Here is a 19,437-nt window from a genome sequence, read left to right on the forward strand (position 1 = left end):
TAGGATTTAATCCAAAACCCATTGTGTATAAACATGGGCTTTCCTTAAAAGGTTTTCTTCTAGATCCACTTCAGATGCTATATACAATGTACTCTCTTGACACTGATTTTATAACTGAAACATCGTGTGTGGACCCGCACATGCACACAGCCACCATCCCCTACATCTTCTGAGAATAAATCAGGGTGGATTTGATTTAAATCACTAGTCAGGAAGACTTGATTTAATCATAGATTTCTACATAAAAGTGCATTCTTGTTGGTTGTTATAACCTTAATACATATTCTTCACCACTCAGAGATAGATGTAGGTTTCATTTTTAGAAGGTACACACTATACATTTTTAAGTGATTTATTTTGAAAACTTTTCAGATTAGTTTTATATCTATATCAGAAAATGAATGATTGTTTGGTTATTTCATTGACCAAAGGTAATTGAAGCAGATAGTTCACCTCCCAATGACTTCATAAATATCTCCAGTTCAACAAGTTAATCATTAATATTTGGAGGATTTTCTTGCCATGCTATATTAGGAGGAGACCATCACCAGACAAACATTTAAATTGTTTTACTTAACTAAAACAACAACGTTATGTATTCTGGATATTTTTCTTCAACAGCAAACATATAATATTTTAACAAAACAAGCATATGAATTTTTGAATTTAGTTAAACATTCAAGTTTTTTAAAATCAGGTTTGTTTTTGTTAATGTTTAACTAAAATAGTTAAATGAAATATTAAAAAAAAATTAAATCTACTATGTCAGCCAGGTCAACATAAGAAATTTAAAATATTGGCTTCTACAGCTAACTCAGTTGTCTTCATCTCCGTTTTCCTGTTTGTTCATAATCTGGAAAAGAAAAACAAGTTTTCCTGCTTTTTCAGGTCCCAAACCATTTCTCAATTTGGAATGAATTAGTCCAAAGGAAGAAAATATTCTTTCTACACTGGCAGAAGAAGCTACTGCTGTTAAAAGTGAGATTATCACTTCAACAGTCTGTGAATCCAAGTGCTTAAGTGACTTCCACCAGTTCACTGGTGTGACTTTCTTTAAAACATCAGCAAACATATATTTCTTAAATGGTTCACCCTTAGCTCTGAAGTTTATTATAGTTGGCATTATGGAGGGATGATTGCTGGATGCATTTAAAAAAAAATAACCAAAAAAATCCGATTTTTTTTTTAAACCATTGATTTTTATCCACCCTGGAATAAATCCAATAATTCTGCAGTTTGGGGTTTGGTTTTGGTTTTGATTGCACAAAAATGTATCCCTTTCCAAAGGGACACAATGTACACCCCGGATAGCTCCCCACCCTTCCAACCTGGGAGAAGGACGTGGTTAGGCTGTGTGTACGCTGCCCCCCCCCCCTATTTTCGTCACAGGAAGAAGAGCTACCACTTTTTCCTGGAAAGAAAATTCCTTGCTTGTATGTATTTCTTCCCATTTGTTACCTGAAAGGGTGCGGATGATGTTTATAGAATTCCTAAGGCCCTACTCACTAGAAATAAGCCCAAACAGTCAGATGTGACTTAAAGGTCAATGGACAGTGTTAAGTTACTCTCTATTTCCTTCCAAAATGCCACTGGAAATAATAGTTATGGAAGACCAGGAACTGCTATATTCTTTATCAACAATCATTAAAATGAGCATATTATTTTTGCCGTTTCTATTTACTCTGTGTCTTGCATAGTGTGTAGAATGAAAGCACTTAGTTGCTTTGCTGTGATTAATTATACTTTGCTTGTCTGCAGAACCTTCCACACAGAGGGCTCAAATGCCTTGACAGACGTTAGGCCAGATCCTCAACTAATGTAAATCAGCCTAGGCCCATGGAAATTGATGTAGAGACACAGACGTCTATCAGGGCTTGTCTATGTGGGGTAGCAATGAGCACGGTCTGCATGGGCCAGCTCGCCCGCAGCACGTTGGTGCACTTTAGAAGTCACACCCTTCTAGTCCATGTAGACAAGCTCTTAGTTGAGGATCTGACTGAGTCAGACAGACAAAACCCCAATGCAGAGCAGGCATTACTATTCTCATGTTAGGTGTGTGTTTGTGTGTGGGGGGGAATGATGCATAACTGACCAGCCCAAGGTCTCTTGACTGCATGAGACAACTTTCCCCTCAAATATATAGAAGGCAAAAAGAGATGAAAATGTGCCACCCTTTATTAAAGTCTCTTCTGGCCTAAAATGTTGAACAAACTGAAACAACTATGTAGAGGCAAAAACCTGAACGAACAAAAGGATGTGCAATTGGGGCGGAGCTCACCAGATGAAGATGGAGAGCCAGCGAGAGAGAGTGTCCCAAAGTTGAGGGTCTCCAGATGACAACGTCCTACTCACTCTTGAAAGCAGTGTTCAAGTGAAATGTCCCAATAGTGGCAGTGGACATTAGAAAAGGATATGGTCTCAACACTAAGCATGTACTTTCAAGAATAGCAAAAACTGGAGTTTTACTACAAGATGTACTCTCCTGCTAAACCGCAGTAGAATAGTTTACAAGATTACAGTAGGGAGGTTAGGTAACTCAATGGATAATTTAGCTTCATGGCATTCAGCCTGCACCTTGGGCCACTGTAGTCAAAAGCCAAGTATAAAGCCGAATATGCTTTCAGTTTAATGGTCCCACCTGTGTAACTAGCAAGGTTTACACTCTAGATTGATTCAGGAGAAAATACAGATTAGCTGAAAAGGTAAATGGAGTTTGAGTTGAGGATCCCTGCAAATCAAGGTTGAGGTTGACTGGACAAGAAGCTCAGGCAGCAACATTTGGCAATGAAGTTATCAATAATTTCTGTGTCTAATGCTGCAATGGGCTTTCCACACTCAGTCAGCTCCTAAATATTATGACTGTGGTTTTCCAAAGACATTAGTGATTTTTGTTAATACCCAACTGGAGACAACTTAAAAATGGCTCCTGCTTTCAGAAAGTGGGTGGGTGGTTCAGCCCTTTATGAAAACAATGGACCTTTGAGGTGTTTCAAGATGAAAACCTCAGCCCATCTTCCTATCATTCTCCCCCAAAATTCTTATCTTTAAAAAGAAAAAGGCATTTGTAACGCCCTTCTTCATTTGCCAGTAGTAGGAAAAAAATATTTCAAAAACCATTTTATGTAGATCAGCAAGCACTCTTTGCCTTTCCTTCAGTACCTAGAGACTATATATTTGGAGTGGTGAACTCCTCACTTCAGGATTCAACTTGGCATTTTGATTTCTCTGCTCTTTCTCAAAACACTTGTGGCTTATATCAGATATAAAAACAAAATAGAAAAACCTACTGCAAGCCGGCACATCTAACACAGAATATTTAATCAGGGTACCCTAAAACCTATCTGATATCTTTCAAGAAAGATCAATACAGGAGTCACTCTTTGAAACCATAAAGCCGTCTCGTGAAAGTGGAAAATCAGGGCTGAATGAACATAGAGAATGTCATCCTAGCCAAAGGAGGACTAGAGAGCATTGCTGTAGAATAGCCCAAACTGAATTTGAGGCAATTAGCATAGCTTCCTCACATGGCTCTATGTGGACAGAATTCTTTAACCTGGAAGTATCATAATTCCTAGGGCTCCAATTCAGGGAAACATCTCTATTCAGGAAAGCACTTAAGCACATGCTTTAACTCCCACTGAAGTCAGTGAAATTAAGCAAGTGTTTTACTGAACTGGGACCTAAAGGGTTGATCATACATTCACTGAGGTCAATGGCAAAGCTGCCATTAACTTTGTGCAGGATCAGTACCTAAGTGACTGAGGGAATGTCTACGTTACGTGCTGGATTGACGGGTAGTGATTGATCCAGCAGGGGTCGATTTATCGCGTCTAGTCTCAATAAATCAACTGGCGAGCGCTCTCCGGTACGCCACAAGAGCGAGAAGTGCAGTCAGAGTCGAGGGGGGAGTGTCAGCAATCGACTTACCACAGTGAAGACACTATGGTAAACAGATCTAAGTATTTCGACTTCAGCTAGATAGATTTCCCCCGCCCTCCCCCCAGTGTAGACCAGGCCTTTCTCTGTATGGAAAGATCCCGTAGAACCACACACTGGTGAAACCTGTAGGGTTCTATAGATATTACTCGGAAAGCCTACAGAGTGATCACCTTTAAAAAAACTTCTAGAGAAAGAATGAGACACTTAAATTCGACAGCATGGTTTAAAGAGAACCTATAGAAAGCGTGTCACTTCCTATTCTATAGGACTTTCCCATATGCCCTATTTTTCACAGGAAACTAGGTAGATTCCTCTTTAGATTTAGTTTGTACAGAACCATGTGACATCCACTTATCCCAAAGCGCCCAGCCACAGAAGCCATTAAAAGGGCTTTTATAAGCTATTTCAGTCAGTACATACATCATTGTCACACTAACCCCATACCCATCCACCTCTCTTCTCCCCACCCCGAGACACAAGCAACCTATAAGCTGCATCGCTGCCTCATTGCTCTCCTACTGAGCAGACATGCAATATTGCCAACGCTGGCAATTTTATTGCCAATCTCACAATACATGATATTTCCCTTAAAATGCCAGCTCTCAGAGGTACGTGGTTATGTGAGAATCTCAGCTTTCATGTTTCTAAGAAATGAATACAATTCTAGCTTTCATGGCTGTGCAGAAAAGCCTGCAAATATGACCCAGTTACACAGAAAGGGCTCAGAACCAGAAGAACCTCCCATTTTTAATCTCATGATTTTGTGGGGCCCTGACATGTGATACAGTATTGGCGTGGGAGGTGAGTTTCTGGTAAGAGTAGAGGGGTATAGAGTTATCTAAACTGGTATTAATCTCTTCTAGGCCCTAGGCAGGGACGGTGGTGTAACCTGTCTTGACTTGCTCAGTTTTTATACCCCCTGAAGCAATCTTATTCAATCTTATTCACTGCACTTTGCTTCCCCAATTACTTGTTTTCAAATGCACAAAAAGAGAATAAAAGCCACTCACACCACACCTTTCTACCCATCCAATCCACACAACAATACAAAAGGTTTCACCAAACAGGCACTACATAGGAATTCCATTAGACAGTGAAGGCAGCCTCTCCACTGGTGACATGTCAGAGACAAAGCAGTTTCTGGTTTGATGCTTTCCATATGAAGCACCAGCTCATCTTCCTTCCCTCACCCCCCAACCACCCTTTTTCATACTTCCTTACTCACATGGCAGCTCTTAGTAGCTGCAGTAGAGGGGGATGGTTTTGCGGAGCAGTGTGCGTTTTCCAGCCTGACAAGGAAGGCAATATATGGCTACAAAAAAGTTTCAACCAGTTCATTGGCTGAATTAAGCCTTGTAGGGTCAGCTACGCTTTGGCCAATGCATTGGTAAAACCACTGTGCAATTGCAGGAGAAGAACAAAAACAGGGAGCTTTTCATCTCCCTCCGTACAGTTGAAAGAGGAACCAGCATGAAGGTTCTAAGTAACCTCAAACCATTCAGGGACAGCAGGTTCCTAAGTTAGGGACAAGAAGGAACTGGCATGAAAGCGGAAGCCTCATGCAGAGCCAAGCCTTACACTTCACAGGACAACAGACAACTGGGCCCAAGCTTCCAGGAAAAAGGGTAGGGGGTCAAGTGAGACAATCAGCAGCCTCTCTCTTCATTCCCACCAGCAGAAGAAAATCTGATGGGGAGTTGATTCCTGGCTATCTAGCGTGGGGGTGAGGAACCGTCAGTGAACTGCAGAACCTGGAAGGGACGGGGAGCCCAAAAGAGCAGGGCTCCAAGTGGTTGCTTGCACTTGGAAAGGGACGCTGTCCATTTAAATGTCACATTATTAAAACCAAACGACTAACAGCGCATTAGCTTATTAGAAGCAAAAGCATTTTTGAAATCTAATTTATTTGTCATGCTCCGTGCATTTCTCCCAGCAGGGCAATCAAAACCAACAAAGGCACTTTCACTTTCATTACTAGTCACTTTCACTTTCAGTTAACAGCGCTGGAATGCTGTAGCATTGGCCCTGCGAAAACAGCAGCTGGGCTGGGTTCCTTGTTTTGTTTTGTTTTGTTTTTTCCTTTAAAATTCTGCTTCCCATGGAAATATTTCTATCGATAGTAGGCTTTGTAAGAGCTATACTTATTTGCAAAGTCTAAATTTGTGGCCAAACAGACTTGATGGCATTGCCCCTTTGACACTGACCTTGAGATACTTGTACATAAGAGAACAGGAGTACTTGTGGCACCTTAGAGACTAACAAATTTATTAGAGCATAAGCTTTCGTGGGCTACAGCCCACTTCTTCGGAAGCATATAGAATGGAACATATATTGAGGAGATGTGTATATATACACACATACAGAGAGCATGAACAGGTGGGAGTTGTCTTACCAACTCTGAGAGGCCAATTAAGTAAGAGAAAAAAAAAAACTTTTGAAGTGATAATCAAGATAGCCCAGTACAGACAGTTTGATAAGAAGTGTGAGAATACTTACAAAGGGGCTGAGCCATTACAAACATTGAATCTATCTCCCTTTGTAAGTATTCTCACACTTCTTATCAAACTGTCTGTACTGGGCTATCCTGATTATCACTTCAAAAGGTTGTTTTTTTTTTTTTTGTGTGGACATATATATAAAATTTTTAGGCCCCAATTCTTCAGTTGGATCCACAGCTGCCCAGAGCTTTGGCGATTCAGCTATGGGATTGGAGCTTTAAACTCCTCACATCATGGAATTTCTACATCACGATTGGATGTTTTTCTAAGAGAGAAGCTCTATTCACACAGGAATTATTTCAGGGAAGTTCTGTGGCCTGTGTTAGACAGGAGGGCAGATTAGGTGATCACAGTGGTCCCTTCTGGCCTCGGAATCTCTGACTTCGGTGATTTAAGTATTTACCCAAAGTCCTATTTTTTAAAAACGACTTTGGCATTTAGGTGCTTAATTACTGTTGACTTTCAATGAGATTTAGTGACTTAAGCGCTTTTGAAAATTATATCCTTTATCTTTTTGCATGTTTTAGAGAATGCCATATGTGCCCTTATGGTTCTCTCTAAAGCAGGGATAGGCAACCTATGGCATGCGTGCCAAAGGCGGCACGCGAGCTGATTTTCAGTGGCACTCACACTGCCCGGGTCCTGGCCACCAGTCCGGGGGGCTCTGCATTTTAATTTAATTTGAAATGAAGCTTCTTAAACATTTTAAAACCCTTATTTACTTTACATACAACAATAGTTTAGTTATATATTATAGACTTATAGAAAGAGACCTTCTAAAAACGTTACAATGTATTACTGGCACACGAAACCTTAAATCAGAGTGAATAAATGAAGATTTGGCACACCACTTCTGAAAGGTTGCTGACCCCTGCTCTAAAGCAATATATGCAGTGCGCAGACAATTGCATACAAGAGTGTCGAGGTGTGGAATCGTTCTGGATTAGAAGGGGGTACCTTAGATTTACAGAAAAGGGGAAAGTAAGCACCCATCCCAATCAAAAACTTTAAATGCCACAGCATGTTGAAAGATCAATAGATTGTTTTCTTTCGGGGTCTGATATAAGTTTCCTACTCACCACCTTCCTTTATACCTCTACCTCTCTGCAAAATTTAGGTCAAGTTAGTTCTACCTGCTGTTTCCTCTAAGATGTCATAGACTAATTACATACAGTCTGGGAGGTGGAGCAGTGAAGGTGGGGGATTAAGCTTACATGTAAGAAACAATTTTTTAACCAGAGGCAAGATTGTGAGCACTGCTGAGAACTATTAGAGACGGGGAGCTGTCCCACAGTTTCAGCAGATATCAGTCCAACGGATGTGGGAAATTAAACACCGGGAATATAGTGTAGTAAGTCTCAGAAGGAGCTAGCTATCTTAGGTCTGCATCACTGCAGTGTCTGAGCATCTCCCAGTCTTTATCCTCACAACACCCCAGGGCGCTAGAGCAGTGCTGTTATCCCCATGGTACAGATGGGGAACTGAGGCACAGAGAGATTAAGTGACTTGCCCAAGGTCACACACAAAGCCCGTGGTGGAGCAGAAATTGAACACAGGCCTCACACAGGCTCTCACACACATTCTCCAGCCAAGTCAAAATCAGGAGAGGGAGGGGGAGAGAAGGAGCTCTTTCCTCAACAGATTTTAGTTACTGGGCCAATTGAGCTCCTTAGTCCTGCCCCCAAATACGCACTCATTCTAACCAAGATGATGGCTGATATCATTAGCAGACACTAATGCACTAACGGAGGCCTAGGAAATGGACACTTTCTGGGGGCACCTGAAGTTTGAAGGCAGGGGGTAGAAATCACAGAAATGACGCTCGTCGTTCCTGGGCCGTGCCTGCCCACTCCTATTAGAAAGGATGGACGGGGTAAGTTTTGCAGGTTTCTAGAAGAAGCTGTAGCATAGGATGATAGTCATAAGGGACCTGAAAGTACCGGGGGGGGGAAGGGGACGGACGATGTGTGTGAATGAGAGAGAGAGAGTGCAGCACCATTCCTACAAAACTCCATTATCACCTGCTTGGTTTGGCTTTATGGTCCTAAGCCAGTATCCATTGCAGTCAATGGAAAAACTCTCACGGATGCCAATTGGCTTTGAATGAACCTCTTTGTGGGTGAGGGCCAACTGTCCAAGTGCAACAGGCTTAACCTGGAATAAAATCTGTATCTTCTACTCTGACACTTAATTTACTGAACCCCAATGCCGTACTCTCCTGAGAAGATGAACAAGCTGCCTTCTTCTCTATAACAAAGAATTAAAAATAACTTAATATAGTTACAGATTTAAATGGAAGCTGCTTCCTCCCCATGCCCCTGTGAAATATGTGCTAATAGAGAATAGGGTTCCCCTCAATGGAGAACCATGTAATAAGGCCTCAAAGGATTCAACAATATACAAAAAAATATTAAAGACAATTCACCTCTACCCTGAAAAGCCAAAATGTGAAGCTATAACTGCACGGAACTGAAAATCTCCTGACATTTCAAAATGATAGTACCTCTATGTAGTCTGTGTATATCGTGTGTGTGCGCACGCGTGTGTGTATTGAGAGAGAGAGAAAGATACAGGGGTATGTATATGGCGGGTGGGCTGTATATATACACACATGCACAATCTCACATTAGAATAGGTTTTATATATGTACGTGTGTGTGTGTGTGTGTGTATAGACTCCATATTATTTTTTTTAAAAGCACAAATACTCATTTGATTTCATGACCATGAGCTTCCACTATAAAAAAAATGCATTTGGTAATTGTATCTTTTTAACTATACTAAATAATAGAAAATATTTTCCCATTTAGTACCGACACTATTAAAAGAAATACATTTACCCAATCTGAAGATCACACACAAGTCACACATTAAATCAGCTATTTTACCCTTATAATGGAGTTTGCAGGTCTCCTTCAGGTCTACATATTTATACCAGCAATACTAAGTGCCAAGAAGTGATAACATAAACAAGATTTTCTGTAAGTAAAATGATATGATTTGAACAGTGGCTCCAGTTTCCTGATTTGATTTTTTTTTAATTTATTTTTGAGGGGTGCCAGGAACCTGCTTTCAGTTCCTTTAGCAGACAGCGAGCCTGTATGCAGGTATACATACCCCTGTATCTTTCTCTCTCTCTCAATACACACACGCGTGCGCACACACACGATATACACAGAACATGGCTCCCAGTCCCAGTACATTGCATCACACATGTGGCTGTTCTTGGAAGTCAACCATTTCTGCAAGTTATCCTCAGGAGGCCTGATGTACTATAAGCACTTAGAAATGTGTTTCACTGTGACTGGAACCAAGATGAAATAGCAATATTAGAAGAGATGGTTTAGTTTATGTAGTGGCCAAGTATGCCATTAAACTAGAACAATGAGGACAGTGAGGAGATAGGAACATTCTACAATGTAATTTATTCCTTTCCAGTAGCAGTGGAAATTTTTCCTTCAGGCCTGAAACTGACCCCATCTGCCAAATATAAATCAGAATCAACTAACAGAGTTCTTCTAGATTAGTCACATCATAATAACATGCTGCACTTACACTGCACAAGGATCTCAAAGCACTTTCCTGGCATTAAACTATTTAGCCTCACAATGCCCCAGTAAGTATTATTAAGTATTATCATCACTCATTTAACAGAGAGGAAAACATTTGCACAAAGATTTGCTCAAGGACACACTGGGGGGCAGAGGAAGGGTGTCTACAGCAGAGCCAACCCCTCCCCCGCCCCGATCTCTCGAGTCCCAGTCCAATGTCTCAACTCATCCTTTCTTCCTGTTCTAGTGTAAGAGGAACCAAAGCTTAGTTCATCTAAGAACTAATGAATCATCCCAGAGAGAAGGAATTCAAATCAGACTATAAGCATCAGCCCCTATGTTTGGAATCATATTTCTTTTTATCAGAAGAAGAGATCCTGTTTCCAGTCCTCCCGGCCAATAGGAACCATGACCCAATCCCTGACAAAACTTGGGAGAATGGGAAAGGCTTGACACCCAAACTCCACTAATTTCAGAGTTCCCCTGGAAGAGTAAAAAGCAACAAAGAGTCCTGTGGCACCTTAAAGACTAACACATGTATTGGAGCATAAGCTTTTGTGGGTGAATACCCACTTCGTCGTCACATGCGTCTGACGAAGTGGGTATTCACCCACGAAAGCTTATGCTCCAATACGTCTGTTAGTCTATAAGGTGCCAAAGGACTCTTTGTTGCTTTTTACAGATCCAGACTAATACGGCTACCCCTCTGATACCTGGAAGAATGAGGCCATAAGCATGGAGACCCTGTGCCTTGGCCCATCCTCCAGGGCAGGCTCCCCTACTCTGACAGCAGGGGTCCACTTTAGTCGCACTACCAAAGTCTTCCATGCCAGAGGCTATCTCTTGGGGTCCTCCTTTAAGGGGATGAGGGGCCTTGTAGAAAAAGGAATGCAGCCCCAGGCTGTTCCCTGACCCTTTCCCACTGGTGGATCCTGCGCCCTGGGAAGTCCTTCCTAAAGCCCAAAGAAGGGAGGGGTGGTTGTCATGGGGCAGCGGATGCCTCCCTCCTATGGAGCTGCACACCTGCAAGTGGATGATCCCCTCTGCACACAGCTCACCTAGTCCTGTGTCTGCAGAGGATCAGGCAGATCCCTCCGAATCCCTGCCCTCCATGGGGGGTAACATGCTGTGGATCAAAGGCACCTCCTGGCCTTTTATTGGTTGAAACCCGTTTTTCACACCCTCTACAGGTCTCGTTCGATATTCCCAGAGTGCCACACCTGGTGAATACCTCACAGTAACAGGGCACGTGAACCTGGGGTTCTTTACAGCATAGGACAGGCAGGGAGGATTCATGCCGGCTCGGGCTTCCCCCTCTGAACAGGCTCCTAACATGTAGTCAGCGCATAGGAATGGATACCAATGAAGATGGTTCAAATGAGAGCCACAGTGATGCCCTGGAGGGCCATTTCCAGAATCTGTCTGAGCTACCGGGCAGTCGAAATACACCCTGGGCCTGATTTTTAAACATTCTGAGTCCCTACCACATCTATGGTCGATGAAATAGCAATATCGTGGTGAATTGTGGTCCAGATCCTGCATTCCTTGCTCAGGCAAAATTCCCACTGATCTGAAGGGAGTTTTGCCTGACAAAAAATCAGGCCCTAAGGAACTGCAACATTAGTTAACAAGAATTAGGCACCAAAGATTACACCCCCACATAAAAATGTACATGAAAATAATCTAAACACACAGTGCCTTCAGATTCCATCTTAAATTTCAAACAAACAAGCCTTCCCATGTTTACAATTTAAGCTATGTTCTCCCCCTCCCCCTTGAAATCCACACATATAAATACATTTTTAATCTCCTCCTACCAAAAATCTGTTCACTTTGCACTTACAGGTTGGGCTGTCTAATGACGGTCTTATTTAACTTCCAACACTAATTAAGAGAAGCACAGATATTAAACTAATAAGAACAGATACTACACTTGACCAGAGCACTTCCTCTCACTTCTGTTGCGGGGGAGGGGAGGGGAGATCAGTTGAGTGCATGCAAGTGTTTAGCAACCAGCCTGAGCCATCACTGCAATTAGTGATGCACATTTCATAATCGGAAACACTAGCAGTTGCATGCAACTGTCCCTACTACACACTTCACCAACCAGCCACAAAACAGTAGGCCAAACTAGGGACAAAAGGAAGAAGGCTGTGTCAACAATTTCATGTAGCTTTAGGGTAAAACTATCAACAGCCCAGATAGTATAGAAGGAGATATCACTCACAAGGAGTTTTTAAACTGGCACACACTAACCTCTCTATCCCGAGTGTTAAAAGCATGTTAAACAAGAAACAACTTTTACTGACAACGTGATAAAGAATCTTACTCTTCATCCTCACAACTATACTGTTGCCATCTTAAAAGATACTAGAATAATCTTCCAAAACACTGCTGCATTGCTGGTGGAAGAGGTAGTATTCTGGTTCATTACTGTAGTATTTATATTGCACCGGGTTTTCATTTGAGATGTTAGAATGATCAGTTCAAGTGCTTTCACTTAAAATTAAGGTGGCTACTTTACATTCTTGGGGGGGCTCCATGTAATGGATTACTGCCTGGGAAGAGGAGAGGCAAAGACAGACTTTACTAGTTAGCTGTCTCCCAAAAGCATGGTCTCCAGATTACCACTTTTAAAGGGAAACAAATGGAAAACACACACATCCCTGAAAGCTTTTTAACCTAAGATTATGACAACTGAAAGAGATTAGGAGGAAAAAACACCTCTCTTTTTCAGTTGGTTTATTCTGTACATTTGACAGCACCTTGTGCACCAGTCAGATTCACTGTTCCCTGTGTCAGCCAGTTTTCCCCCAGTTGCTTGCGTGGAGACTTCACACAGCAACAGGGGAGGAAAAACATTATAAAAATAGGATGTACTATAAAACAACAAGAATTGGCCAGGGGACTGAGGGGAAGAGGTAGCCTCTGAAAATGATCTTAGCTCCTTTTCTAAAAATTAGCTAGATTTTTTTAAGTGATGGTGTTCCTTTAAAATGCAGCTCTTACAATAGGATTGCTTTGATACACTATTGCAGAAAGTGAACTGCTTCCCTTCCTTGTATGAAGTCAGGCAGCAGTAGACAAAGTATCACATACAGTATCTGCCTTAGGCATGCTGGCTATGTCAACAGATTATCTCACATTGAACTGTCTAGACTGTTATTAATATGCAACTGATTCAACAGCAAGGACAATGCAGAATTAAATGGGGATTCTAAAATGAAATCACATTAACCGCTTCAGTTTAATTTAGCATGTTAAAAGTCTAAAGGAAACCAGATGTGACCGTCACTGAGGTGCAGACTGAATATTGATAACAAAAAGTGTTTCTCCCTTTGGAGTATTAAGCAAAGTTGGACTGTCCAGTTGCAAATGAAATCTGAAAATGTTTGTCCTGTGGCTGCCAGTAAGCCTTTCATAAAAGAAAGCTGAAGCCAATATAATTTTACTAGGTAAATCTCCAAGTATCCAAGCACAGCCCAAGTAGGTAACAATGCCACAGATTGTCCTGGAGTCCTATCATCCACCCAGAAACAAAAACAAAAAATCCTACCGCCCACTTACTAGAGAACTAACACATGCTAGCCTTGCGCTGGCAAATATTGCACTGGATCAATGCAAAATGAAATCCAGCCCTCGTTAGTCTTAACCTGCTTCTGTCACAGGGCATGTAAGTTACATGAGTGCCACATGCCATTCTACCCACACCTGACTATTCTTATAGACTTGTCGATTTTTTTAAGAGACACTAACTTACAGAATGTTGACAATCTGACGAACCTGTAATCACATCAAGCAACACAGTAGCTTAGCTTGTATCCTGCTATAATGAGGAGTCCCCTGTTTTTTCCTCCAGTATCCCAGTTGATAGTTATTTATGGTCAGTTTGTATTTGGGCTGGTCATGACTTTTACACACTGCGCCTATTTCTCTATAAACTACTCTTCCCCTTGATATTATTTAGTCATGTCACCCATCATTTTTAATGCATTCACAATACCAGATTTCCACCTTTAGAAATACTCCAGTTCCTTCTGCATATTAACCCTATAGTGTCTCAATACACCCTGGTGGTTGAAACCAGCCTGAAGTGTTATTGTCTTAAGCCAGTTTAAGATACAAAAAGAAGTTTCATCTGTCCAGAACAATTCAAAAATAAATCATCTTTCTTATTCCAGATTTCACTTACTGTCTTTTGCTATTGATACTATTCCCACCCCCACCACATCTCTAAATTAAGGTAGGATTTTTATTGACACATACTAATTACCTGGGGAAAAAAAGAATGATCTATTCCGTTTCCACCAGCTGCCAGTTGTCAACACTGGCTGGAACAAGTGATCAGCCTTGTTTCAAAGAACAAAAAAAATCACTAAGGTTTACGAATAATAATAAAAAACAAAACCCAAAGAATTTCACCGGATCTCAGATACTGCCTGGTGTGTTTATATGATTGAATGCAGACAGCTTTGAATGGACTGCTCTGTTTCTAATTGCAAAAAAATATATTAAGGTGTTAGCCCCGCACACAAAAAAAACCCTCCAAATTAAGTATGAAAGAAAAATAAAATAAAATCAGAAATGCAGCCTCAACGCACCGACGGTCTGCACTTAAAAGATTTACAGGAGTAATTTAAATGGTTCACCTGCTGCCAGTTTTCCTCCAAGGATGGCAAAGCTGAGAAGTAGCCGGTGTCGTGGACAAGCTGTAGTTCCTGGAATATACTATAACTAGCCAACACATCCATGCTGCTGCTGAACAAAACCCTTTTGTTTTGTTTTGTGTTTGTTTGTTTGTGGTGGGGTTTTGTTTTTGATCATAAAAAACAACAATAGATCCAATGTCCCTTTTTGTTTTGTTTTGTTTCTGTCACACTGTACCCCAAAAAAAATCAATTCAGGAAAGAGAGGGGAGGAAAAAAAAAACCCCCCAGTGAGAATGGCTAGATGCACCCAATATGTACAGTGCAAACAGCAACCAGCAAAAGAGGGGGGACTCTTCCACTTGTAGTAAATGCAATTCCCTTCCAGGGCTCTAATCACTCCACTTCTTGGACCAGGAAGGGGGAATGCAAACTCACTGACACGAAACTGCCATCTATTTCTGCATTGCTGCTCGCTGCTCAGCGCAAGCTTTGCTCTTTATTTTTGGGAGGTTGCATTTTTTTTTCTCGCGATCGCTTTTTTTCTCAGCCCCCATTGTCCCCCCCTTTCAAAGCCAATCCCCCCCCCCTCCTCAACCCTGCAAGCTCAGAGCCCCCCCCTTCTCTTCGTCCCCCTCCCCTCCCATCTTTTCTCCGCGCAGCCGTCAGCTCTTGAAGGAAGCTGTCCATTAAGACAACGCGTGACCATGTAAGGCGAAGAGGGGGTGGTGGGGGGAGCCCATGAAGTCACTGAAGCCCAATGAGGGCCAAAGAGAAGGGGTCGGAGGCGGAGCCTGGCACGGAAGGGCCGTGCGGATTGGATGGGGGTTGATCTCCCCGCTGCCTTACAAGGCAGTGTAAGGCGAGCTATTTTTAGAGGGCTATATAAGGGGCGCAGGGCTGCGCGCGCCTGCCTGGGGATGGGAGAGGGGGTGATGGAGAGACACGGGCCCTGGCTGTGGGCAAGCAGTGTGGGGAGGTTTGCAAAGAGAGCCCCGTAAAGAGACACGGCAGGTAGGCGCTCTCCCCGTGCCCGGCTCCCAGCAGCGTGCACACAAAAGGACCCACAACATCACCTCCCTCCCTATCCCACCAAGGGTGCACCAGGGCTCGGAAAGCGGCAGCCTCCGGTGGCGTCTTAATTGCAAAACCCAAATGTTCCGGGGAGAAGGACTTGCTCGTTATTTACCAGTGTAAGGAGAAAAACGCCCCTCTTAAAATACAAGGCACAGCCGGGAGGGGAGGGCAAAACGCCTATTCCCAAGGAAGTAGGATCTGGCTTCTGGTTTCTCTTATTTGGCTGTCTGTTCCGCCCCAGGAGGAGCGTGTCAGCCCTTCCCTGGAACGTGCCACCGGGAAAAAATCTTGGACTGGAACCAGGGGAGAACGTGGTGCAGAGGTAGTGGAAGAAAGAGTCAGTGTAATCAGAGAAGGAAAGCAGATAGTTAAATCCAGGCTGTCTGATTTAACCCTGTTGTGCAGACTAGTGTTCTGCTCGCCAGCTCCCCAGCGCAGCTCTGCCCGGAGAACCATGTGCGCGCCCCTGCCTGTTTTCTTCCCATGCTGATCCCTGAAGGGGGAGGATCTGTAGAAAAATTCCGATTCCCAGTCAACAGTTGATTGAGAGAGGGCACGTCAGACTGGTGTGTAAATTGTAAGGGGTGAGAGGGGAAGACTAAATAGCGTTACAGCAGGTGTGTGAAATCTGTTGGAATATGAAGGATTTGGGAGGGAGTTTTAGACACGTGCCCAGCGTCTGTGTATATTGTGGGTATCTAGCCCAGACAAGGATAATGCAGGCTCTGAGAAGCAAGAAGTGCTGAATGTTAATCAGGCTGGACTACCTCCATAAATGTACATGTATTTATTAAGTCAATAGAGATTCATCAAAGCATTTAACCAGGCTTAGCTGTTACCTGATCCTCCTGCATACTAGTTTGGGTTAGCTAGTGAGCTGTTTGACCGTAAATGGTTAGTGTGATGGCAGCTTCCCCAAATTGCTCTTGGAGCTGGGCAGAGTTGCATTTCTGCTTTTGGAATGATTGCAGAAGTGTGACTGTGCTAATTTAAAGATGATGGGTTTTTTCCAGTAATAGAAGAAATAGGTTCTCTTTGTCTCTCTTAAATTCAAAGGGCCCATGAGTCCCATCAGATGCGCAGCCAGGGCCATATCCTGCCATCAGTCAGCGTGCAGAGCTCCCTCCAGTGCCCTTTTGCTAGGGACCCAGGAGTGTGAGAGTTGGAATGGTTATCAACATAAACAATTTTTGCCACAGGTGCTGCCATGTGCTCTCAGGCCATCTGGTTTTGCAACAGTTGCATCACCACTTTCCTGCCCCTACGTGAATAAGATGAACACATTTAGCCACCATCTATTTCTGCAACCCAACATGAGTTCCCAACATTGTCAGCTGATGTAAATTGGAATAGCTCCACTGACTTTAGCGAAACTGTGCTGATTTACACCAGCTGAGGATCTGGCCCCTTCAGTGTCGCTCACAGTAATGTTCAGGTATAAAGTAAACTGGCAGTAATGATTTTTGCGCGTGTTTTGTCCCCTTCTGAGTTTTTTTGCACAGAAAGAGACAATCAGGGCCAAATTATGGGGAATGCTGTTTTCTAGCACTGACTTCATATTAAATGCAATAATTCTGTAGCTGAAATTTGTGTTTGGAGGAGATGTAACTTTGGATTCTGTAAATAATCATCAGGAGCGATGGGTTTGGGGGGACTATAAAAATAAATGTCTTTGGCACTGCGAAAGTACACATTCTTTTAGAGTGTGGGTTTGTTATGAAAAATAGTTGGATGGTTCGTGGGCTTGATCAAAGGGTGCTCAGTCTTTCACGTCTGCAGCCTGCACAGTTCATTGGTGATGGTGAGTCACAGTTTGTTGGCAGTTCAAAGGCCTGTGTGGGGAAAAAAAGCATTGCCTTTCTCTCTCCATTCACTAACCCATTGTAAAAGAACTACCCCATTTGGCAGAGGAGAAGAGAAGCTTTGCACTGGCTGTATCTGTGCTGGAGGTGTTCTGAGGATAGACATCATCAGTTTCCAGGGTTTATTGGTCTCCCAGAGTAGTGACAGATTTTCTGAGCACACGGAATGACATGTCAGGTAAAGATCCTAATGAAAGGACAAGAAAAGAGAGAATCCTAAACCAAGCGGGTCAAATATGATAGGAAACAAGACAAGGCAATTGTTACACAGCTACTGTACCAAGAAAAACCTGTTTTAGAAAAAGCTTTCAGTGAGCATTTGTCCTTCACAGATCATCTTTGGAACATGATTTCAGAGCAAGAAACTTGTAATGAAGCTGTCCTTGGCCTGATTAAGGGTACAGAAGATGAAGACCACTGAATTTGCACAATTTGGACTATTTAAGTCTCCATTTCTATCTACTGATTTAAGAGTTTCCCAGGGCTGAAAAAGCACTTTACATCGCACCTCTAGCCTTGAATCAGGTGTGGCTTTTTAATAATTGTGCGTATCTACAATTTTAATAACAAGCAAGGTGCTGAGCAGTTGGACCCCCAGAGCTAAGGACTTCCTCTTTCACAATGATTAACCTGTGGCTTTGTTTCAGCACTTTCCATTTCTAAAAGGAAGAGAGGATCTTTTCCGTATTCCAGGCCTCCGTTTAGCCCAGTTTCCCCTCTCTCATACAGTCATGCCCATCTGGAGTAATACCATTGATTTCAGAAAGGGACGATTTCCATTCTCACTTACCCCAGTGCAGATCTGTAATGGAGTTACTCTAGATTTGTATGGGTGTAAGTGAGAGCAGAATTTGGCCTTTACGGCTTGGGGATAGATTGCTCAAAGCTCCAGGTTGTCAGTCCCTACTGACAGACGACCTTATAGGAGTCTCCTGTGATACGGTATTGATCAATTTCACTTTCTTGCCCTACCTGTCGTCAGAGATTTCTGCCTTGGATCGTCATTGTTTGTTTTGATTTTATTTCTTTCAAACTTCTCTGGCTAATACTGCACATGGAGAAATTACTATATTTCTGTCCTCCTGGAAAAGGCTGCTCTCGAGTAGGGCACTACACTGCTGGACACCAGCTGAGAATCTAGCCCGCAGTCTTTTATCAGGCCGCATGGTTACTAAAGGCCAGACTTTGCCATTAGATATAGGCATGCAGCTCCCGTTAGTTTCAGAAGGACTGCATGCTTGTAGGTGAAGGCAGAATTTGGCCTTAAGCCTTGATGTGAAGTTCTGTGCTAAGATTCTGGCCACCTGCCTGGAAATGATTCAAAGGGCATCACTCCATGGTTTCCAGGAAGGTGTTTAATTTTTATTGTCTGCAGCGTTGTGGATATTCTGCTTAGACGTTGGTTCAGAAAGCAGGCTCTGCCTTTCTCTTAAAGCTGGATGGGGGAAATGTCTGAACCTGGTGTGACGGGTTGGATCACAGAAACCCCCTTGGGAGCTGCCACCTAATGTGCAAAGACTACCCCTGCTTCTGTTTTCCCTGCCAGCTCAGGACTCCAGCACCCCGTCTTGCTGAATTAGACACTCCAGTCCACTTCAACACAGACCCAGGGTCTGAATCACTTGTCCCAAAACTGCAAGTTTACCCAAAAACAGCTCACAGGAGTGTGCTTGTCTTTAGCACTCAGATGCCCAACTCCCAATGGGGTCTAAACCCAGATAAATCCGTTTTACCCTGCATAAAGCTTATGCAGGGCAAACTCATAAATTGTTCGCCCTCTATAACACTGATAGAGAGATATGCACAGCTGTTTGCTCCCCCAGGTATTAATACATACTCTGAGTAAATTGCTAAATAAAAAGTGA

At 42.8% G+C, this 19,437-nt stretch overlaps 1 protein-coding gene across 2 annotated transcripts in view; it reads right to left on the minus strand.

The window, feature by feature from the left end:
• The window catches only part of KLF7 (Kruppel like factor 7), a 69,032-nt gene extending 54,212 nt beyond the window's left edge, over window positions 1-14,820 (minus strand). For both annotated transcript variants that reach the window (XM_024200961.2, XM_024200962.1), the window contains exon 1: window positions 14,637-14,820. In XM_024200961.2, coding sequence (XP_024056729.1) covers window positions 14,637-14,738 — 102 coding nt within the window. In that variant the 5' untranslated portion in view covers window positions 14,739-14,820. The remainder of the gene's footprint in view (window positions 1-14,636) is intronic.
• Window positions 14,821-19,437: the final 4,617 nt, after the last annotated feature.

The sequence above is a fragment of the Terrapene carolina genome, unplaced genomic scaffold, assembly GCF_002925995.2.
Source record: "Terrapene carolina triunguis isolate 2854851 unplaced genomic scaffold, T_m_triunguis-2.0 Scaffold62, whole genome shotgun sequence".
NCBI classification, from domain to species: domain Eukaryota; kingdom Metazoa; phylum Chordata; order Testudines; family Emydidae; genus Terrapene; species Terrapene triunguis.